Source organism: Tachypleus tridentatus, chromosome 8, assembly GCF_004210375.1.
Source record: "Tachypleus tridentatus isolate NWPU-2018 chromosome 8, ASM421037v1, whole genome shotgun sequence".
Taxonomy (NCBI): domain Eukaryota; kingdom Metazoa; phylum Arthropoda; class Merostomata; order Xiphosura; family Limulidae; genus Tachypleus; species Tachypleus tridentatus.
This window is the reverse complement of record NC_134832.1, coordinates 67,523,113-67,548,367: the sequence shown is the minus strand read 5'-3', so window position 1 is coordinate 67,548,367 and position 25,255 is coordinate 67,523,113. Positions and strand designations below refer to the sequence as shown.

The window sequence follows — 25,255 nt, the reverse complement described above, 5'->3', positions numbered from 1 at the left end:
AAATATTGAAATAATGTGTCCAAGAATTCAAGTACTTTTATGTTTAATATAAAATTATATTACTTATTATTTAACTGTGTATTAGTTTTGAAACAAATTATTGTTTAGTCAGTAAACTGGAGTTATCAAAGACCTACTAGCTGACTATAAAATCATAAATCAACTAAATCCTAGGCCATTAACAAATATCCTTCTCAGGTTGTACTAATTTGGTTTTTACCTGTGCATGCCAAAAATAACATTTTACTTTATATAATTCTTTATTCAACTATCCATTCTGATTCTTCTTGCCAGGAGCAGATTGGGAGACTAAAACTACCCAGACAAATACTCAGAAATCAAGATAATATATATGAATATATATATATATATATACACACATAAACACACACACACACAGAGCTAGTCACTGAGCAAGTCAGACATGCTAATATCTCTGCCAACATGCTATTTACAACGAAACGTTTATCCTTGCCAGTCAGGCCGTTAGTACCGCCGGTAATCGTCGATGGCTTACCGTTGAACCTCACGCTGTTTCAAGTCGCCACGTTGATCGCCTGAGCCAAGCCAGGGGCAACCATTGAACCGTCCAGGACCTGAAATTTACGCCGGGGCGGAATCCTCATCCAACCAGCCACTACTGCAGACCAAATTTATCTTTGCCAACCATGGAACACCGAATTTAATGTAAGTTGTTCCCCTACTAAAAGTCCAGTTAGTCTTTACTCAATATTCCTCAGGGGCGTCGACCCATCAACAGAACCAGAAGAAATCAAACAAGACATAGAACCTCAAATCCAAGCCAATGTTTATGCTGTTCACCGAATTTTCTCTAAAAAGACTAACCTGCCCACGTACTTTATGAAGATAGTAACAACGTCGAAGTACAGTGCTGACTGTATTTTACGTGATGGCTGTTATTATCACATATTCAACTTTAGAGCCGAACGCCCACATCGACGACCTTTCAACAATTGGTCAAACAAAGCATCCAAACATCAGAAACAACCAACGGACAACTACCAACAAGAAACTACAAAAATACCGTCGAGTCCAGAACTAACCAGAAGAAACACGAAGACAGATACAGATAACTCGACCCAGAAGATGTCAATTCCCTCTGCCACCAACATGCCATGTGTCAGCAACCTAAGAAAGAAAGAGGGCAGATCATGCCAGACTTCAATCCAAGTTCCACAGAATTTAACAACCAGCCAGACTCAAACCACTACAAAGATATCCATCGATGCGACAGTTCAAACTGAAAAACAAGCTACCTCCACGCAGAAAACTCAAACTAAAATCACAAGAAGAAACAAAGCATCACAAACCAGCGAAGAACAACACACTGAAGAACAGCCAGTAGTTCCACTACAAAGACCATGTTTTTCATTTGCACCAATGGGCTTCAAGTGTGAAAACAAGTTCATGACGAAGATACCACTCGATCTACAAGACAGCAGCTAACAGTTTCCAAGTATACCACCGTCACAGTTCATCAGTTTTTTTTTTATTATTTTGTGTTTTTTTTTTCTATTTTATTATTTTTATTTATTTATTTTTTCTTTCCTCCCAGCTACTTCAGGGCACGGTCTGGGTAGATTTTTCAGCACCCAGGCTGTGAAAGTGGGTTTTCTCGGGGTACTCCCGTTTCCCCCCACAGCAAAATCTCTGGCATCGGATCTGTAGGTCCCAGCCACTTTCTGAAAAGAGCCGTTTACCTAGTTATAGGTTATCCAGCCATGGTTAACAGTAAATAGTAAATTTTAAAGGAATTTGCCAGCCGACAGTGTACTCCATTCTCGGGCCAAGGTCTGGCTCACTTCACTTATGCTGCTCTTGTCCAGTTCTCCCGTCTTTCCTCTCACTCATAAATACCCCACTCCACCTTAAAAACATTAAAAAGAAGTAAAAGAAAAAACCCCATGAACATTTTAACAATTTCTCACGTGAGGGGACGAAGAGGAACCACAACGTTCCTGAACACCCCAGTTGGAGAGAGAACTCTTCTGATTTCTCTCTCTCTAAACTAAACCCCTGCCACGTTAGTTTGCGTTTTGCATTTGCACACACACACAGAGAGAGAGAGAGAGAGACAGAGGGATGTACAGTAGGATAGACAGTATAATCAGGTTATCAACCCACTGACCCACATTTCACCAGCCCACTTCAATTTTGCCCCATGTCTTAGTGGCCACCCTTGTCCTGCCCTGCCTCTTTCCAAGGTCATCTTCATGCAGACTATAAACTATACATCTACCAACATAGTTAATTTATTGAGATAATGGCAAATATATGACATCTAAGTGCTGGTGTAATTAATGTATGATTCATCAAATTATGTAAATATTTACTTTTCTAAATTTTCTGTCTTGGTAAGATATTTTTGTACATTATATGTAATACAGCATTCAATTATATCGTTTAGTCAGACTTAAGGTAAACAAAAAGTAAACACATTGTCTGATGTTTACTTGAGTTGATTATTGTGTCATTTTATCTATATCAGAGCACTTATAGCAAGTTGTTAAATGTACATAACTGTTTCATTTAAACATAACATGAGAGATATGATTTGGATACTTATAAAGCTTGAGTGTTAAATTTAGTATTTTTAGAAGTGATGATTTATAGCAGGTTACAGTGAACCTGACGATGACCAAAGAAGGTCGAAACGTTGTTCGCTCTTCCATGTTAAATATTTTCTCAACCCAAACGAGTCGTTTTTGCATATACATTTCTCTACAAGTGGGTTTTCTCGACATCACTGTTTACAAGTCATTTGTTGTATAGTTCAGTTGTTGTGAATTGATATTATGTTACTCAAACCTTCTGAGTTTTACACATTGCTTTAAGTGAATACAGTTGCATTATAACATCTTGTCATTTGTTGAGAGTTCAAGGCCTCATTCAGGTAATATATAAATATGTAACCAAGTTAAATAAGTTGGTGAAAATTAATGTAAGATTAGACTATGTATCAGTATCATTTTACCTGTAACAGGTCATTTCTAAAGTGTGATTCGCAGCTTGTATTGTAATAACAAATAGAGTAGAATAATTTTTCATGTCAAAGGGAGATCTAACATAATTGAACCATGCTATGTGGACATTCATTATAAAATCATGATAATCAACAGTGTAATGAAATTTTGTACGTACATTGAGCATATCTTAAATATACTACTTTAAAATAAGTGAATTATGTGCTGTCCATTTATTGTTGAAATGTACAGTGAACAAGTTATAGACACCAACTGTAAAGAGCCCTGTCCATTCACAGATATATTAAAACCTGACATTTGGTGAGCCAGTCAGGATTATACAGTGGTAAATGACAATAAAAGAAGATCTTGAGGTACAACAGAAGAAAGCCTTTATATACACAACTGTAGTGGTGGATAAAATAGAGTAGGGATTACAATAACATAATATAACCATCTTGACTAATGGTGACAATTAAACAGATGGTGATGAGCAACTTGGGCTAAAAGATGGTGACCTAAAAGAGTTTGTTAAACAAAAACAAAACCTAGAGAGAAAGAAAAGTGATAACAAAAGAGAGAGATGAAACAGATGAAAAAAGAAAGACAAAGCATTAAAGGAGACTAAAATAAATACATATAGAGAAAAAACAAGAGCACAAATTAACAAAAATGAAAAGGAGAGAGAAAAAGACTGAAAACAGAGAGAATAAGAGCCCAGATTAAGAAAGAAGAAAAGGATATATATATATATATGTGTGTGTGTGTATGTATAGGCTACCAAGTTGAGTGTGTTAGGGAAAGTGAAAGAAAAAATGAAGTTATACTGCATATCAGTGCAGACATAACAGACAATTATTTGAAGTGAGTTTCATATCTTGTATTGTAATAACAGAGATAGAGGTGAATGCATCATCTTGTCAAAAGGTGTTCAACAGTAAATGAACCTACCTGTGTGAACTTTGGCAAAACAGGCACAATTATTTAAAGTTCTAGATAGAATTGTGACAATTAACAGTGTAACGATGTTTTGTACATACATTTGATTTGCTTTCAATACATATCTTAAATCAAATGGATTGTATACTGTCCGTTTATTGTTAAAATTTATCAAGTTAAAGACACCTACTGTAAAGAGTCCTAACCATATAAAACCTGACACAAGTTTAATAAAATAACAAACCAGTATTAGAATTAAAGGCTGTGCATATAAATCAACAAAAAGTATTATTATACATATAAAAATTTTGATTACAATGTTCCTCTCTCAGTATCAATAGAAAACATCAGTATTTGCACACTGTCAATCCAGTTCAGTTTTCCAGTCACACTCTACCACTGATTTTAGTACTGATGACTGCCTGGCCAATCAAAATCAACTGGCAAACACATTGGATCTCAAGTTCTTAAAAAGAAATATATTAATATTCTACCAACAAAGCTCTATTACCTCTATGCCTACAAGTCAATTAAGTAAAATTAAAAAAAACTAGTTCACTAGAAACAATTAATAGTTGCTTTAGCACGAGTGTTATACATGCATGTGCACTTAATTAATTACATAAACGTTTATAATGGAATAAATGCTATCATATGCCTAGTAAAGTGATTTCCCATTATTTTGGTCTAAGTAAACAGTCTACGTATCATGAAGGAATAACTACTGAATATGACAGCTAACTATTATAAAAAAGAGGAAACATACCTGTCATTTTGAATCTGCCTAACATGAAAATCATGTAAGATAACAATGCAAATGCTAATTTTTGGGTAACTCAGTATAAAATTTTGCTGAATTTCATATGGAAAATTAATCAAGTTAGACATAAATGCAAGCAAAGTAAATTGATATTTACATTATGAAAAATACAACCTTAACACATACTTGTGTTGGTTTAAGAAAAGGGTACTTAAATGCAGTCTCCATTAGAGTGGTTAACATGGTTATAATAAATGGTTTCTTGTACTGTAGAAGTCACAAGCCAAATTCTTGAGAAATAAATAACTATAAAAACCTACTTTACTCTCTTGTAATTATATTTAACCTCTATCAAAAATAAATCTTCATTTTTTTTTTAATTCTAAGTCTAGAACTGACTAAATCTAGTGGATATAATGTGCTAATATCAACCTCAGATATTACTTTCTGCAAACTATCCATTTAAATAACTGCTGTGTCTTGGAATAATTGCATTGTATCCTGTTTTACTCCGAATATAGAGGATAACCTTAAGTCTGTCACATGGAGCTACAAAAATAAAAAAAATAAGGTGAATTCAGTTTTTGATGGTCTTGAGACAGAACTTCAGTATTTGAGAAGTGATATTATCTTTCTAATTTTGATTGATGACTTTGTGAATTATTCTTCAGTATATTCATTGCAATAAAAGTGTACCAAATAGTTAAAATTCATTCAAACTCTTAATTTAAATAGTTCAACTCTTTTCATCTGCTTACATTTTATTTTTATAAGAGCATCATTTATATCTTTCATTCTTCTTTTTCCTGTTTATCAAAAGTGATTTCAGCATCAAAACATTTTTATTTCAATTCACATATAATAAGTTATAATAACTATTCTTCCATATACAAAATCTTCAAACCTCTAGTATTTGTAAAGATCAAATAGTTTTAAGCTTGTGTTAACCTTAAAATTACTGCTCAAGTCTCTGTCAATAGTAAAAAGGTGAATCTAACATAGGAAACATTTTTCACTTATTTGTAAGGGCAGGTAAGGGCTGGAATGACTTGCCTGAAACAAAGTTTCACTTACTGCAGGCACTTAAGTAACTTTTATTATTAATGCTCACTCTAACACAAATTGGTAGCACTGTTTACTCAGACTGAAGCTGAATTCAATGTGAAGCAATAGTCAGAAAATTCATTTGACGAAAGTCCCATATGAAATAATACAGATAGAATTTGAATTTAAGAAAGATTGATGAGTAATATACAACTGTTAAGTGAACAACCTTATGAACTGTAAATGTTATTTCATGTAATACTCAACAAATGTCTTTATACAGAAGTTATCCCCACACCTAGTCTGTTTACATAAATTCACAGTCAATTGCATAATCTAGTATATACAAATATATATCATTCACTACAGCATCTTAGACTAGTACTTTCACATCCCAGTAATTATCTACTCACTACAGAATATCCACAGATAACTTTTTACAACTATACAGACAGTTTCCTTGCATCAACAATGTCTGACATCTAACATATAATACATATGACATGTTTAGCATTACCATTAATAATTTCTTGGTTTTTAACTCTTAGTAAATGTTCATTCAATCAAGGAAACCAGCTTAATTTATTAGCTATCTGAGAGAAAATAATGCCCATGAAATAAACGTTCTTTTCATAAATCATCTTTTAATTTCTATATCTTTAAACAGACAAGAAAGATAAATTTAATGCAAACAATTAATTTACAACCACTGTAATAGCTCTTATTCAAATAAAAGATGTTATTAATGTAAGATTAATAATAAATTGCTCTTCTAGAGTGCATTCTTCTAAATTAAGCCAAGTTAATTGATACTTTCATTAAATAAGCTACAACCTCATCTGTTGCCTCAAAAATCTCCCTTTATTTGACCTAAGATGCAGTTTTTGGGTTTTATTATTTTCAAAATGTTTTGTCACAGAAATACAAAATACTTAAATATTAAAAATAATGTTTTAAAAGCTAAGAGTATGAGACTCCTTATTTAAAAAATAAGAACAGTAAAAATCAGTAGTCTGCAATTAAATAGTTAAGAAAACAGTATACCTTACACTAAAATAATCAACATTTTGAAAAAATAATGTGCAAAAATTTTATTTTTTAGTAGAGCAATAACTTTTCTTCATGGTACCAATTACCTGAATCACCAGCTGTTGTCTTACATTGTCCGTTTTGAAAGGGATAATTGTAACGTCCAATGTCTTGATATTGAAGAATGTCAAACAGCTAATTGATAAAATACATTAAAATAATAGAGGTAATTTTTACAATTCTATGTACCACAAACTAACAAGCTTAATGATAAAAAAAAGGTGAATAACTAGAAACTTGCTTGTGACTCTTACCCTGTTTTTGTCAATACACTTATTAAACAAAAAATACAATTTCCAATGAGACATAATGTACATAAAATATTTTTTTATTATTCCTATATTAATTGTAAACTTTCCTATTATAAATTTTTCATAAATATACCTGACACAAATTATGAAAATCACAATTATAAATACAGTGGTAGAATGTTTCATACCTTTTCTTTAGTTATTGTAGAAGAATCGGTTTTTGATGCCTTGTCCAAAATATGGACGTTACACAGGGAATTCTGATCAGCTTCTAAATCAAAAGTAAGTTTTGCACCTACTTGTTTATTTTTGTGGAGGGAAAGTTTAACCTGAAATCACATTACGAGGCTAAAGTTACTCCTACATAAATATTATTTTGCAAAATTATACTAATTTTAAAATTCTATTCTAGTGCCAAAAAATAAGAATTAATTATATACTAGGTAAACAATTATGTTTTCACAGTACTCAGAAACCATTACAATTATTTGATACAAGTTTGGTAAGGTTGTAAACATGACAAATGATAACAGAAATAACATTTTTTAAAGATGAAAAATAATTGTTAATTACTTTTACAAAAATCAGATAATTTACCTAAAACAGAGTAAGTACCTTGTTTCTAAGACATTCTGTAAAGAAATATGTCGAGTCAGCAACCACCTCACGATTGTTTCTAACAAAAAATACAACTATTCTGCTTATAGGAGTGAGCTGTTCCTTTATCTCAAGTTCTATTGAACTATGTGCAGTATATGGTAAGGCTGGAATTTTCATGGAAGTATTTTTGGCAAAGCTGTCACTTGGTATTGCTTGTTCATCCACAATGATGTTTTTTAGCATGTCACTGTTCTGATTCAACTTTTGTATGTGAAGTTTATCTACTTTAACAGGTTTCATTGGAATTCCCCTTCTTATTATCTGTTATATAAGAAAGGAGCAAGCTTGATTGATGATATGATATTTTTAAAACATTTGTTACAACATATAAAGTACACGTGTACAATACAAAATTCAGAGTGAGTTACAAATAATATATATATGTGGAATCTTAAGTAAAAGTATTTATTTTGGCATTCACCATAAAATTTATAGGAAATATAAGTAAATAAAAAAAATATTCATCTATCAGCTAGAAACATAGAATCCACAGAAAAGGATTGTTAACTTTGGTGATTGTAAATGTTTTTTTTCCAAAAACAAACAACTGTCAATAAAATTGTATTTTCTTCTCAGAATCAAACTAAAATCTACTATTTCATAAGTTTTATTAACTTCAAGTCATCAGATACTTTAGACATTTATTTAACATAAGAAGCTACACTTTACAGTTGCTGAATGTTAGAAATGCAACTAATTTATCTAATTTTATTTCATACAAAAATGTAAGATATACAGATGTACTAGAAGAATAAATATCTCAAACATCATGTACTTACTATTTTTGTTTTCTGGTAAAATCAATTTTAAAAAATCTATTTATTGTGACTAATAGCACAGACTTTCAGAACAGAAAAAAACATGACTAAAAATGATTTAACTGATGATATGTTTAAAACTACAAACATTTGATTAATAGCTCCAATAAATGTAATAATAAAAATGGCTGTAAAATTTACTTAACACTGTCTTAAACCTTATTACTATTACTTCATTTTAATCATGTAAGGACCAGTGTCACTAAAAAGTGGTTGAAATGTGAAACTAAAGTATTTACAAATTTACTTACAAATAATCAATATGTTTACATACCTTTATTATCAGTGGCATTTACATAATGTGTCACACTGAGTAATTTTCTGATAGTCACAATACTCAATGTAAAGAACTGACAAAAAATTGGGTCAAAACACTATAATATAAATAAAATACACAGAAAACTCTGTAAAAAGTTAATGGAATTAATTGCAATATTGTTAATTTTTGTTTACTTCTTTTTTATTCATGGGACTTGTATGATATTATAGATAAATAATGGATTCAGTGACCTAAAAACAATTTGGTGCATAAACAGTTCAGAAAGGCTTTAAAAAGTCTTATATGGTTCATAGACACCACACTGGTAATTCTATAATTAAGAACTTAGTTTATACTATTTGTTCCAAATACAGCAGATATATAAAGTATATGACAGCATGCTTATTTAAACCATCCCAGTAACGGAAAATAATAACTGTCTTTCCTTTATATGTCCAACATATTTGTAGTTTCAAAATGATTTTACTTAATGCTTAATTCCAAAATATACTTACTTCCCTCATACTAGAGCTATTACCTGACTGTCAGAGTTCCTTCCTTTGCTCATCTAAACACTGGTTTAATTTTTCTTACTTGGTCCAGTCTCTTACACCCCATTTAATTATCTGTGGCAATATTTGTTTAGTGACACTCTTCACCTATGTTAATACACTCTCTATCCTGGTACTGTTTATAAGCATCTCATTAAGGTAATGTTATCACTTTTTCTTGACAAAGCATTCACTAATTGGTTTCTTTGTGCTTTTTTCATTTGTTTAGCCATTATATGGCTTGAACTCCTGGATTATTATTTCCAGTACAGAGGCAAAGCAGATCTATCTTATCCTTCTTCTGGCATCTAGTGTTACTCAACAATCTGTATGGAGTAGGGAGAGTCACTCTCAGTTGAGATTGTCAGTGAGATAGAGACATATAATCAATTTGGTAGTGTTCCTCTGGAGGGACTATGAGACTAGAGAATTAAGATTTGCTTTTCCTCACACCATTTTTATTCTTTTGGTTTTTCAGGTGATGACAACTTTGGAATAAGTAGCATTAGGCTTCTTTCATTCAACTGGTCCATTGAGTATGTGATGTTTTAGGTCCTTCCCTGGTTGCTTTTGAGCCTGCACCTTATTTGATGGCTGAAAAATCTGAGAGCAAATACTTAGTTTTTTCCATCCACTGACACTGTGGTTCATGCAGGGAAGCTTACTGTTCAATTACATAGTGGGAAAGCTCTGCCTTTTTGCCACAGTTGTTGAAACTAAGTGATTTAGCCTATCACTACCATATTCCAACTCTCAGAGAATACATCTGCTCCTGAAAATTTATGGTTCTAGAGCAGAGGCTGTAGTAAACCTAAATAAAAAAAAATATTAATTTCACCCTATATACAGTGCCAAAGTGCTTATTATCCCTTTAAACTTTGTTGGAAGACTCTCAGGGTCAGCAAATCCATTGATGATGAGCTGGAACCACTATTAGCATGCACCAGGTGTTCATAATTCCAGAACAAATGAGTTTTGTTTCCTGAGGTTAAGAAAAGAATATGAGATCCCATCATTAAGAACCTAGATGTTGACTTTCAGACTTCTTCAAACTCAGGGGAAGGTTTATTCACTTTAGTGCTACTTACTTTCATGTCATGATTTCAACAATTCAAAATACATCAGTCTATAGCTACAGATTGAGAACCACTCATAAGTAAATATATATACATATTGTTGGTTCAATTGTTCTAGCCACCAACTTGGGATATAGGGATCATGACCCTTTAATTCCAACCTTGAGATGCAGAACCTTGGCTATCTGATTAAAGCTAGGCCAATAAATCATATAAAATTCCACCCAAAGATGAATTAAGTTTCAGTTGATGAGCATACTTGTTCTTGATATAGTGTGGTTTATACATTGGCATGTCAATCTTCTATTTACTCACCTACAATTTATGCATAATGCTCTCACCAGCCCCTTACTTACTGTGGTATTTTACCTGCTGTATGAGAGGAGGTAAGTATTACATGAAATACATTTTTGATTTACGAAAATATTAACTTCCAAAGCATACCTGTTCTCACACTCTTCCTCACCACCAAGAGCCAATGTTTTGACTCTGGATTGAGTCAGTCTCAAAAAAGTGAGAACATTATCTGTTTGTTTGTTTGGAATTACATACAAAGCTACAAAATGGGCTATTTGTTCCCTGCCCATCACAGGTATTGAAACCTGTTTTTAAGTGGTGTGAGTCTGCAGACATACTGCTGTGCCACTGGGAAACAACATTATCTGGATAGGTTCTTATATACATTACCAGGATAATGGGTGCATTGATACAGGTGAGGAGTGTCATCAGACAAATATCACAAAGAACAATTAAGTGGGAAGAAAACACTGGAGCAAGAAAATATCAGACCAATGATTAAATGAGAAAAGGAACAAACCTTGGCAGCTGTAGTGTGAGAGAAGTATTACTAGAAATATATTTTTGATTTAAGAAAATATTAATGTTCAAACTGAAAGCTAAAAATCACACATCTATTATTTAGTGCATTTCCTTAAACCCCATACTTAATATAAGTAGAAAGCATACGTTAACTTTTTTTATATAATAATATAGTAAAAATATCTTTATTCATGCACTTAAAAGCAAAAATTAGTCCATATGTGGAGGGGAAGGAATAGAAAAGTCAGTAAGTTAACATTTTCTTACACTGAAAATATATTTCTGATAGGTACTTACCTCCATATACTGCACTGTCTTTTCTAGCATATACTTATAGCTCTCACAACTATTCTAGAACAATCCTCTCTTCTGAGAATTGGCAGGTACAAACCAGAAAAACCAGCATATACGTGGGGAGGAAGGGTGTAAAGGGGGTGGGAAGAAGTAAGTACCTATTAGAAATACATTTCGAGCATAAGAAAATGTTAACTTCCAAAACAGTACTACCTACTCTTACATAAAGGTAGAATCCCACATTACAAGGGTGGAGGGGCTGGTGAAGGTGCAACAATATTCATTCAAATGAAAAAAGACAACACTGAAAGAAAAGATCTGCAATAATATGAAAAGAAAGTACGTCTGTGGGGTGTAGCACTACTTCTGGAACAGGTATGCTCTTCACCCAGTAATGAAAAATACAAAGGGGGCAGAATGCAATATGGAGGCATCAATTCACTCAGGAAGGAGACATACAGCACCAAGTCAGTAAACTTCTGTATAACTATGACTTGAAACAACAAAGTGTTGACAAAAAAAAGAAGGTTCAGTGTGAAACTAACAAAGGTCCATAATAGGCATATGTCATGGGTAGTGCCTAGAATCACAACAGAGTATGTGAAGTGCAGTTCAACTGGGCAAAACATCTAGTGGAGACACCTTGTCTAAAATATCGTGATCAACAAGTATGGTTCTCCAAATCAAAAGAAATTAGCAGAGGAAGTGCTTTAAATGTAAAAGGTTGTGATAAAAAATCACAGATGTAAGTGTGATTGTGAGGTATATTAGAACCAGCCTATTGTCAACATATAGGAGATATTTCGTCCACATATGCAGCAAGTTGTAGTATTGAACAGAACCACAGTAAGGTGCCAAATAAATATGAAAGAATTAGATGTGGCTAGGGCTAAAGTACCATGAATTCTTATGACTAGCCAAAGTGCAGTTCACCCAGGCAACACCAAGAGGAAAGCACTTTGAATACATTGGCTTAGGCCAAGTGCAGATCACCTGGGCAAAAAACATCCAGGGGAATCACCTTGAGATACAACATAATATTCTAAATGTTGTACATTCAGGCAGAAAACATCCAGCAGAAGTACCTTGCATAAGAAATTTATGACTAGCAATTGCAGTCTACCTGGGCAAAAATATCTGGAGAAAGCATTTTCAATCCTGAATATTAAGTTAATGTATTATCATTACTTGGCAGGGCTCGGCATGGCCAAGTGTGTTAAGGCATGCGACTCGTAATCTGAGGGTCGCTGATTCGCATCCCAGTCGCGCCAAACATGCTCGCCCTTTCAGCCGTGGAGACGTTATAATGTGATGATCAATCCCACTATTTGTTGGTAAAAGAGTAGCCCAAGAGTTGGTGGTGGGTGATGATGACTAGCTGCCTTCCCTCTAGTCTTACACTGCTAAATTAGCGACGGCTAGCACAGATAGCCCTCAAGTAGCTTTGTGCGAAATTAAAAAAAAACAAAAAACATTACTTGGCATACCAATGAATACATACATACTGAATGAATACACATGAACCATAAAATCTGATTTTACTTGTAGTACTAAACCCACTCAGGAGGAAACCTCCTCAGTCCACCACTGCAGAGACTGAGAACCAGAAATGGCAAAGAATCTTGTATTCAGTAGAAGAAAGGAGAGGATACATGTTGGGGAGTGTGGAGAAATAAAACACTGGAAGCAGTGTTATGATGGCCTGCAATTCTCTATTTTGAAGAACAGACAGACCCAATTGTAAGAATCATGAATCAGTAGAGATGGAAAAATAATTATCATCTGCTTTACTCCTAACATATATGAATGATGGTCTTTTGTGTATGAAACAGTAATAATATACATATATATTACCAGATAAGCAGCTTATGGTCTTATAGAAACACCCCTTCTCAATAGTCAGTATTATACAACTATACAGATTTAATGTTAATACATTATTAAGTACACCTGATTAAGCAACACCCACCACCAGGTGGGAATTTGAAATATGATGTATATTAATTGAATAAGACAAAAATACTAACATTCACTTATCCCTGTCAAAGGTGAACAGATGTGTGTAGAACTACCATAGAATGAAGACAATATTTGCCTGCAAAAGACAAAGCTAGATTGTGTAGATAATGTGTGACAATTTTTCGATTTTGCTCATGTACCAGCCTGAACAAACTCCTTCAAAGAACAGCAGTTTCAAGAAGTTAAACACATAACTTAATGATGAATTTAGTGCAAAGAGACATTATGTAGATAGCAACCTTCTATGGCCAAGTCAGAAAACACTAGTCGTATGAGTTGATTAACCCAACCAGTAAGAATAACAAATGACTTCCTTGGAACAATTAAACAGGAGTGAAAAACATGAAAGCAAGCAGTAAGAGCCACACACATAACTGGGAATGAACTGAACAAAACAGTCAGTTGAGGTTAAAATGGAAGTACAGGTGGAAAATGGAAGAAAAGGAAATAGGAGAAAAAGTTAATCTGGATAGAGGAAAACATACAAAGAATGATAAGTGATTCAGGAAACATTAAGGGCATAAATATTGAAATGATGATGACCACATTACAATAAAAGGAGAAAATAGATCCTAAGGGAAAGATGGTATAAACAGCACATTGCAATGGATACAGAGGGAGAACCAGATAGGGTATTAACGACAATAATGAGATAACAATACAGCAGGACAAAGAGATGAAACAGGTGGATCAGACAAAAGAAATGGACAAGGAAAGAAAAACTAGGGAGAAGAAGATTTTTCAGAAGAGAAAGAACAGAAGGCAGTTAAAGTAGCCATATAAGAAGAAACAGTTGAAATGGACAAACCCTGATCAAACAATCAGTTGAAGAAAGGGGACACATGAAAAACTGAAGGACAGGATGGGCAGAATCCAATGCAAATGGACCAAAGTCTGAAGTAATACTAATACACTGCTGGCCAAAATTTTAAGGCCAATGAACATAAAGCAAAATTATGCATTTTGCATTGTTAGACTCCACCATTGGAGTAGAGCTTTGAAAGATAAAAATAAGAAAAGGGAAAATAAAAATAAAAACTTTTTTCGCATTTAATAGGGAAAATGTGGACACTATGAAATTAGCCTAAATAGTAGCTGGTCAAATGTTTAAGACCACACAAAAAGAAGTCCAAAACAGGGTAGGAAATGCCCAACAAGTAGTTTCAGTGACAAGTTGCATGGCCACCATTGCGAATAACTTCAAACATTCGCTTTCGCATGATCGATAGAAGCATTTGCAGAAGGCTAACTGGAATGTTATTCCAAGTGGTGAAGATGGCTTTACAAAGATCATGCACTGTTTGAAATTGACGTCCATTTCTATAGACTTTCCTTGCCATCCACCCACAAACATTTTCAATGGGGTTCAGTTCGGGCGAACACACTGGATGGTCCAAAAGAATCGTGTTATTCACCATGAAAAAGTCCTATGTCCTGCAGGTATTGTGGATTTTAACATTGTCCTGCTGAAAGATCCAGTCATTTCCACACAAGTGAGGGCCTTAAGTCAATAATGATGTCCAAAAGAATCGTGTTATTCACCATGAAAAAGTCCTTTGTCCTGCAGGTATTGTGGATTTTAACATTGTCCTGCTGAAAGATCCAGTCATTTCCACACAAGTGAGGGCCTTAAGTCAATAATGATGCTCTCTCCAACATGCCAATGTAGCTAGCTGCTGTTTGATGCCCCTGTATAACCTGAAGATCCATTGTTCCATGGAAGAAGAAAGCAACCCAGATCATGATGGAACCTCCTCCACTGTGTCATGTAGAAAATGTCTCCAGTTGGATATCCTTATCATGCCAGTAATGTTGGAAGTCATCTGGACCATTGAGGTTAAATTTTTTCTCATCAGAGAACAAAACCTTCATCCACTTTTCTACGTCCCATGTTTGGTGCTTCTCGGCAAAGTTTAACCGAGCTGTTTCATGGTATGACCTTGAAAACGTTTATGGTTTTTAAAGCCTTTCTCTCGTAGGTGCCGTCTTATTGTTCTTGAGCTGCATTCTGCATCTGTAAAGGCCTTAATCTGATTTGACGATTGGCTGGTGTTTTGCCGGACAACCCATCAAATCCTCTTGCTCAATGCTGGCAAAAGCTTCTTGGTCTGACCACTTGAAATTCTCGTTTTGTATCCCTTAGGGTCTTTTAAGAAATTTGCAACAGCAGTTTTACTTTGCCCAATCTCACCAGAGATGGCACGTTGAGAGAGACCTTGCTTTTACATCTTGACAATTCTGCCACTTTAAAACTCTGTCAACTTTTTAGCCTTTGCCATGTTTTTACTCAATGTAGCGCAGGGGATGTCAGTGGGAGACGTTGACATTGCTGATGCTTGAACATATATGACTAAATTTCGTTACATGTTTACAGATTAACGCTTCGTTTCAGTATGGTCTTAAACTTTTGACCAGCTAGTATTTAGGCTAATTTCATAGTGTTCACATTTTACCTATTAAATGCTAAAAAAGTTTTTTATTTTTATTTTCCCTTTTCTTATTTTCACCTTTTGAAGCTCCACTCAAATAAGTGGTTGAGTCTAACAACGCAAAATGCATATTTTTTCTTTACGTTCATTGGCCTTAAGATTTTGGCCAGCATTGTATCTCTGGTATATAGACAAAAAGAGGGGATCAATGGCATGGGAAAGGAAAAAACAATTCATGAGAAGTGAGACCCTGAGCTTAGGCAAAGTACCAGACAAAGCCAAGCATGATGATAGAGTTTGGTTATGTTTGGATGAAATACAATAAATCAAAGTGGATAGAGGAACAATCATGACAGAAGAAAAGGCAGTGAACCACATATAAGCTAGCTAATATGGAGCAACCAGCAAAACATGACAAAAAGTGGTCTGGATAAGTGGAATGACTCTAGAGGGTAGCCTCCTCAACAACCTGACATTTGTTTTGGAAATCAGAGAAATTCTGCAAACCATGATGATTTTAAGTTGTGGTCTGAATACTGCATTGCACTCTTAGTAAATGATGATCATGCTAATAACTTCCAGAATTTTAGAATGATAAATGTTATGTGGTAGTCTTTACTGAATACTTACCAAAATGGCCATGTAATAATATGGCTCTCTACTGATTTATTAGTTGAACAGTGGCTAGCATCATTAAGAGCACCAAGAAAAATCCAATAGTGAGTAAAAAAATAATTTTCAACAGTTAATTGCCTGCAGAGTTGTGCAATGTGTGATAGACTTGGCAAAGAGATAACAACTTGGCTGAAAGGATTACACAAAATATCAAGTATAAGATTACAAAATATATTTTTCCAGACAAAACTGATTGGAATGAGCATATCAGTCAACAAACGAGCACTTGATTGACTGTTACATTCAAATTATAGTGTATGTGAAATATGGTCCACCTCACGCTGCACATATACCACAGTGTCTGCTGAAATACGGAGAGTGGCTGAGGTCTGCACTAAGTGATGCACATGATTTTGCACATCAACAGATATTCCATACTTTATGTGTCCTGTTATTTTACAGCAATATTTACTGATAGTTTTTTGTATGATGTATTTACTTATGTTCTATGAAGTTTCACATTATAATTTCTTTCTCTTTTCTGTATTTGCTTTAAAAAATTGTAATTGTCTTTATTGAACCTAATCTTGATCAGTTTTAAGGTTTTTATGTTACATGTTGTTCCAGGCAAGAATCATAGAGCCTGCTGTTATCTGGACTTCAAATTTTTACTCATGTTTAGTCTCTTTAAAAAAACGTTTTTAATCATTACTTTTGATGAAAATTACATTGCAATTAAATTATCCATAATGTTCCTAGAAAAAGAATTACCAGCTATAATGAAAATACATATGCTGAAAAAAACATAAAAAGCTTCAAATTTAACTAACTTGTAAATAATAAAAATTAATCAAATTACACACTAGAAAAAGAGTTTTTAGTATTCCTCAATTACCTGAACAAACATAACAGGAGCTTGTTCAATAGTATCTGTTGTGTAAATCACATTAAGATTAAGTTTATCTTGGCATTCTGAAATCCTGTGAATAGGAAGAATCTTCAAAAAGCTGCCACTAGGAGAGTACCACGGTGTCAAGTACAAGGACTCTGTAGGTTGATAAAGAACTCTTTTTCCCTTTGAATCCACATTAGGATACCTAGTAGCCACAGCCTAAAAATCATATTCAGTGACAGTTATATTATTAATCTTTCATTAATTCACTAGTTGTTCAAAGTATGAATTACAATTGTTATTGCATTTCACAACACCAATTAGTATCAATTAAATAAAAGTATGCAAATTACAGTTGAAATTATTAGTAGCTATATTTACTTACATTTGATGCCAGCTATAGTCTCTTTTACCTAAATATCATATAATGAAAATTTTAGGTTTTCATATCCAACAATGAACAAAACTTGACCAGTTAGCTTAGATGTTTCATAACCTAAAAAAATCTCAAAAACAGATAAAACTGATAAATATTTTAGTCAAAATAAATTTCTTCTGCTATTGAAGTAGACTGCATTGAAGAAAGAAAAGACATTGAATATTTTCTCCTTCAACTTTTTGTGAACAATTTTATATTTTGATCAGATTGTCAAGGTATCTATTTGATAATTATGCTATGTTTATTGCTGATAAGATACATTGCATTCTTTGTTGAATCACCTTGTCATCTATAGTTCAAATCCAATTACTGACATGAGAAAAGATTAGCAAATTTGACAACAGTACATTTTCCAAATCTCATCTCTCACACAGAAATGCACATATTCCTATGAGGTTTGCATGCCACTCGCCTTAACCTAATTTAAGCCCTTGAAAATTTACATGTTTAAATGAACTTAAATGGTATATAATGATGTCATCATACAACAAGAGTCCTCTACTAATAGGTAGGTGACACAATCTCCAAGCACAGTAATTGCCCTCTAAACATTTACCTTCCTGATAACTTCACTCTTCTGGGAGTGGTGAGGATAGGTGGGAATATGTGAGGTGGTACGTATCTATAAGAATACATTTTCATATTGGGAAATGCAAACTTCTAAGATAATAAGTAGCTTCTGCACACCTCACAGAAATGCTAGAATCTCATGCTGAATTTATGGAGGGGATAATTAAAAAAAAAAAATCCAGAAAAACTCCTTCAAAAAAGTGCCAGAATCCCTCATAGCAAAGGCTCTAAGATATACATTTTACCTGAGGCGAAAGGAAGGAAAAGGCAAAAGAGTTTGGAGTATCACAGGTATGGTTAGGATGTGATCATGGCCAACTGAACACATGCACTCAAGTTGTTGGTGAGCTAACATGTGTAATATTAACTGGGCATGATCAGACAGCACAGTGTGTCCTCAACTCTACTGGACAGACTCTAGTAGCAGAAGGAAGATGGAGATCCATTAGCTGTGTGAGGAATGATCTGTACTACACTGACAAAGTCACCACTGCCCTACTTCTCATCACATTGTGATAATCTCACCCAGTGAGGATTCTCCGTGGCTCACCACTTCAATTACTAGTAACAGGTAGATGGCAAAGGTCCCCATACCCCACTTGAAAAAATGGGAATTAGAGAATTCATGTTGGAGAAACCTACAGAAATGCTTGGGTCCCCAACAGACTACCACAAGAAAAGGTCTGTTATTGGAAAAAATGTTCTAAGTGACCATGAAACCCCATTTTTTTAAAAGTGAGCATGCACAAACCAGAGAAGTTGGCAACTGTTTCTCTGGTGCTGGCTTTTACCATGATAATACATGGATCTGGTACAGTCTAGATCATATATGTGAGTAAATTTGTATACCATGAGAATATACCAAGTGGTTTTTGCACACAACATCTCATCTGACAGTATACACTAGTAGAGCCAGAGTGAATGGGCTTGAAACACTTGGAGAAATTAAAAGAAAACACAGCAAATTCAAATGGAATTTAAAAGTTTCTTGGAGACAAAAATAACTTATGGTAAAGAGACGAAGCAATAAATGTGTGAGGAGTTTTCCATGTGCCTGCCTGGTAGATCTTATATGAGAACCAATGAAAAAAGTGACAAATTTGAGCCTTCACACCCGAGTAAGAATACATCAACAGGAGGAGTTGAAAGACACATCAAGTAAGGATAGGAGAAAGGTCCCTAGAGAAGAAGGGTCCCCTGGGTGAAACAGATAATGTCAGGATCTTGAAAAGATATCCATGATATATAACAACAAACATCCCAAATATGATACAATAGTCAATCCAGGTCTGAATGATTATAAAGGTGGAAGATAAAATGAAGGGAGATAGGAGTGAAAGTAGTAGAAGTCTGAAGAATTTAAAACTAGTCTGAATATAGGAGATACAAGTGTAGTTGAAAAAGGTGCAAGAAGCATCAATAGCATAGATATCTAAGTAACAGCAACTACAAGTAAACAGAAGAAGGAAATAAGATGAAAGAAAATGGTGATACAAAGAGCAAGAAGCCAATGGTTCATATGGGGCACTCAAGAGAGCATGCAAAACCACACTAAGGGCCTAGTCAGTCATAGAAGTTGGGCAAAGACGTCAATGAAAAAGGAAAGAAAGAACAAGGAGAGAAAACACCCTCTGGTACTAGGAAAAGTGAAATGCTGTGAACAACGCTACATAATAGGAAAGTCCAGCCCAACAGATAATGTACTTTACAAATCTTGCACCTGAAGATGGAGGGATAATATCCTTTGATAAAAAATGTAGGTTGAAGAAAAAGTGAAGGAACATTGGGTATACAAAAGCAGGATCTGGATACAAAGAAAGAAGAAGAAACTGTGGCAAGGTTGGCCAAAGATGAACCACAGTACATTTTAAGAAGGTGTTTCATATGTCAAAGTAAGGATCAAGAGAAGAAATCAAAGGGGAAGATAGACATATAGAGAAAAGTGACACCAGTCCTGGTTGAGAGGTTTGACAGCAAGCATTGAAGGATGAGGAGTAGGGCACCAGAAGAAAAGGACATTTGAGTCTAGAGGGATGGCAGAGGAATTAATGTGGGGTGTGCCCAACTAAGAGCAAATCCAATGAAAAACCTGGGGGTGGAGAATATATAACTCCAAGAGTAGAGGCAGTAAGTACACTGTAAGGTACATAGCTCCTGGCACATAACAGACAACAAGACAAACTTGATGTGAATGACCAAAGAATAGTAGGTCAAAGCCCTAAACCAAAGGGTCTATAAGAGTGTTTCCTTGAGAGTTTATGTAAGGAATAACTGTGGAAATGTCAAAATAGAAATGACATACAATAGTTCACCAAATACATTTTCCAAATCTCACCACTCACATAGAAATGCACATCTTCCTATGATGCTTGCATGGCACTAGTTTTGAGCTAATTTAATCACTTGTAAATTTACATGTTTAACATAAACTTAAATGGCATGTAATGCCAAAGTATAAAATGGGTAGGAAATGAAAACATGCCAAACAAACAGTAAGAAGTTTGAGCATGTTGATGTGGAGTGAATGTGTATAAAAGTAGAAATCATGCTGTTGTCAAGAGTCTGGTCTGGGAGTTGGCAATGGAATGCTAGAAGCATAATCAGTATAGTTTAGCAATTATATCAATTCCCTGAGAAGAGAAGAGGTAAGGTTCAAAATCTAGGACAAAGCAATCTGAGAAAGAATTTATTAGAACTGGAAAATCCACGGGGGAGGTGCATATGCTCAATGGGTTACTGTCAACTCTCCAAGAGAAATGAGGGAAAAGTGAAGGAGAGCATGAAAATAAGAATAAAAAACAGTATTGAAGAAAGAAAGCTTGTGATTTGAGAGTAAACTCTCTACAGAACAACCCCTCCCATCAATATCAATACCACTCCAGAGGGGACTGTGTCTATTAAAATCCACCAGGATTAAAACAGAAGGTGACTGTTCAATGAGATGATCAGGTCAGACTGATCATAGGTCTCTTCAGGAGACAGGTAGAGAGAACAAACTGTAAATTCCAAAAATGTATTGAGTGGTAAAAATAGGGTAGGCACATGCTGATCAACCAGCTGTGCCACCCTTCCATACACTTGTCCATCACACAACCTGTCATTTTTATACAAAAAACTGCTGAGAGGTAACTGCATTGGCAGGTTTCAGAAACATTTCCTGTAAAGAGAGACATAGAGGATTATAAGAATCAATCAAATCCTTAATATTGTCTATATTTGAACAAAAACCTTGACATACTTCCATTGTATCAATGTGGCCATTTTTATTTAGGTGGAAAAGTTGGTGGAGAAGCTTTTGGTTCATGAGCAGATCGTTTTTCTTTATTAGAAGGAGGTCTTTCGACATCCATGGATCCTGCCCTTAATTGTTGGTAGATCAAGAGTCCAGCAACTGAAGTCGAGAAGAATAATTGTTCAACATTTCATGGCCAAAAAAGGTGGGCCTGAGCATATGCCAAAAGCCAAAGGAAGTGGACCTGAGCAGTCACTGGAAGGATTGGTGGGTACAGAGATTGGTGTAAATGTTGACCTGTATACTTTCTTAACCATGAAGGGCAAAAGACTATTCACACAGTTCAAGAATGACTCTGATGAAGGTATGGAAAGATCTGTCTGCACTGTAGAAGTGGAACAAAGTGCAGCAGATGTCCAAGATGGACAGTAACTTTCGAGCCTTGGGGTAAGAAATGTGATGAACTGTTTTCAAATATTGTACCTCTTTTTCCTCCACCCATAAGAACAAAAGTAAGAGGGGTGAGTGCCACTGCAATTAACACAATGAGGGTCCATTTTGCACTCATAATCCTTGTTCCTACAACATGATGCCTTTGAGTGACCAAACTGCTGACACTGGAGATATGTGAAATGATTCAGAATATATGGCTGTACCTTACAATTTAGATAACCTGCCTAGATGGTAGCTGGTGGTTGTGGTGATGTAAACATCAAAATTTGAACACTGGTTGGCAGCATAATTCTATCTTTGCGAGTGGAGATACACTTCACTGCAGAAACTCTTTGGATGGAGAAACTACATAGAATCTCTCAGGTGAGGGTGTTCTTCAAATCTCTCAACAATAACTCCTATTGATAAATTCAAACTAGCATAGAGAGTAACCTCAATGGGTATATCCCCAATATTTATCTTTTGTTATGTTTACTTCAATGAAGAAAAATGCACATATGGAATTCACTGACTGCAGCCAAAAAACATGAGTTGCAATTGCAGTCTTGGTTTGCTCGATATTTAAGAAACACTTAATTTTGATTAATGAATGCTGTGGCTAAGTTTATGACAATAAAAGTAACATGAATGGGACATTTAATGATGCACATGCACTTTTTCATTATTAGAATTCTTTATCAAAGTTTTCTCCATGTACTTGTCATAGTCTTAACTTGTGTGGAATGCATGCTACTGACTGTTGTGACATTTTTGGGAATAATACAGTAACTTTATAATCTATTTAGCTGTATTACCCAGTGATGGAAAATTTTGAAGAAATGTGTTGGAATTTTTCTATATTTAATGTCTTACACTTGTTGTAGTGCACAGGTGGATTATGTATAGCCAATTGCAGCTCATTTAGCTACGACTGCCATTGCACTAAAATACTGGAACAAACTAAATTTGTCTGTAGAGACTTATTCTCTACTACAGGGTGTTTTGGAATATAATACATTATTGAAGTGCAGTATCATGGCATCAATCTGGGTAAAGTTATTGGAACTAATTGACTACAGAAGCAAACTGCCACAAGCTTGAAATACTACCATCGATGTTGAAATTAAATACATTGAAAGCTTGTTGGTTGAATTAAGCTTTACTCAAGGAAACTAAAATACCACACTTCCTGAAGCTAAAGTTGCTGACAATGCAACAAATATCAAGCCAACATTTCCAGAAATATGCACTAAGAAGATGAAATTGTTTCACAATGAAACTGCAAATAACGCAATAGTTGGAAATCCCAAAGGCCTATTCAAGACATACGTTTTTATGTAATTCTCAACAATCTAACTAATTTCCAGCATTAAACATCATGATGAAGCTATAAAGTTTTTAGATAAGAAATCTGGGTTTATGTGGAAATACAGAAAAATGAATGAAAAATCATACTGAAAAAAGATGTAAATCATGCATTAAAGAGTACCATGCAGATGCCACAACAAATTTGAATGAAGAAGTGATATATTTGAAATTAATTCATTTGGCTATCTTTGGAGACATTACTTTAAAATCACTGGACCTCCTAAATAAGGTTCAAGAACTTAAAATTTCAAGCTCAGTTCCATGTCATTGTGTATTTCTGCATATCTTTGGCACTCTTCTAGGGACTGTAGCTGAAGCAGAGGTCATTCAGTACTCTTGCTCATGTTAAAAAATACCTCAATTCAGATATGTAAACAGATTTCGGAACACTGGTCATTGGATCAAAACTTGCAAGAGACCAAAATTTTAATCACATAATTGAAACATTTGCTGACATAAAATCCCATAAAGCACTATAAAATGAATTGTAGACTTATGACAGAGTTTTGGAGTTTCCAAAACATAGACAAAATAAAATAAAAAATAATACATATTTTTACTGAAACTTATTAGCAATAATAAAGAACATTAAGTTTTGTTTTTACTCATCAACAGTGTTTTAATTTTTAATTTGTATTTTTTATTATTCTTTATTTGTAATTGGTTTGGTTTGTTTTAAATTTTGTGCAAAGCTACACCAGGGCTATCTAGGCTAGTTGTCCCTAATTTAGCATTGTAAGACTAGAAGGGAAGGTAGCTAGTCATCACCATTCACTGTCAACTCTTGGGTTACTCTTTTATCAACAAATAATGGGATTGACTGCACATTATAACACCACCATGGTTGAAAGGGCGAGCAGGTTTGGTGTGATAGAGATTCGAACCTGCGACCCTCAGATAACGAGTCAAGTGCCTTAAACACCTGGCCATGCTGGGCCTTTTATCTGTAATATCTCTTATTAAAAATTAAAGCACTGTTGATAAGCAGAACCAAACAAGGCTTTATTATTATTCCTAATAATAAAGAACATTAAGTTTTGCTTTTGCTTATCAATTGTATTTTAATTTTTTAATAAGAGCTATTACAAATAAAAAATACATATTAAACATATATATATTAGATAGAAAATTATATGAAATAAAGAAATATTTCATTGTAATAAATGTTTCTCAGACTAACACTTTTTTTTCTCATCTTAAGTTTAATTAAATATCTTAAAAACTTGTTTAAAAATGTAGTAAAGTGTATCTGGTGGGAAGATCCTTCAGAGAGTGGAGGTCTAATCATATATCTTAAATTAGCTCAGAAACAGCTCTCAGAGGCTCTGAATATGACCCAATAAGTTTCAACAACATGGGAACTAAATGAAATGGGACAGAGCAAAATAACTGGAATAGACTAAGCTGGCAAAAATAATGGAAACAAACCTCTACAGAAAATGTCTTTGGAGTATGAGAAAGTGTTTCAGAGAAAAAAATAGATATGATGAAAAAAATATGAAGACAAAATGGGGATCTAGAGAGTGAAAGAGAAGGCAAAGGATCCAATCTCCAAATAGATATCAAAGACAAGGAATCTAGGAAGGAAATATAGAATTTTTGTAAGTCAGGACAAAAGAGTCACAAATGCAAGATGAATGAAGTATTTAAGTATGAGTAAAGAGCTGTTGGAGAGAATAAACAAAGTAAACACCAATACGAATCTAGGAGTAAAG

At 34.3% G+C, this 25,255-nt stretch overlaps 1 protein-coding gene across 1 annotated transcript in view; it reads right to left on the bottom strand.

The window, feature by feature from the left end:
- Positions 1-25,255, bottom strand: part of LOC143223920 (uncharacterized) — a 164,144-nt gene that overhangs the window by 104,590 nt on the left and 34,299 nt on the right. Inside the window, exons 13-16 of the mRNA XM_076452394.1 lie at positions 17,503-17,718; positions 7,683-7,988; positions 7,256-7,396; positions 6,864-6,951 (exon numbers count right to left, since the gene is read on the bottom strand). Of these exons, the coding sequence (XP_076308509.1) occupies positions 6,864-6,951; positions 7,256-7,396; positions 7,683-7,988; positions 17,503-17,718 (751 nt within the window). The remainder of the gene's footprint in view (positions 1-6,863; positions 6,952-7,255; positions 7,397-7,682; positions 7,989-17,502; positions 17,719-25,255) is intronic.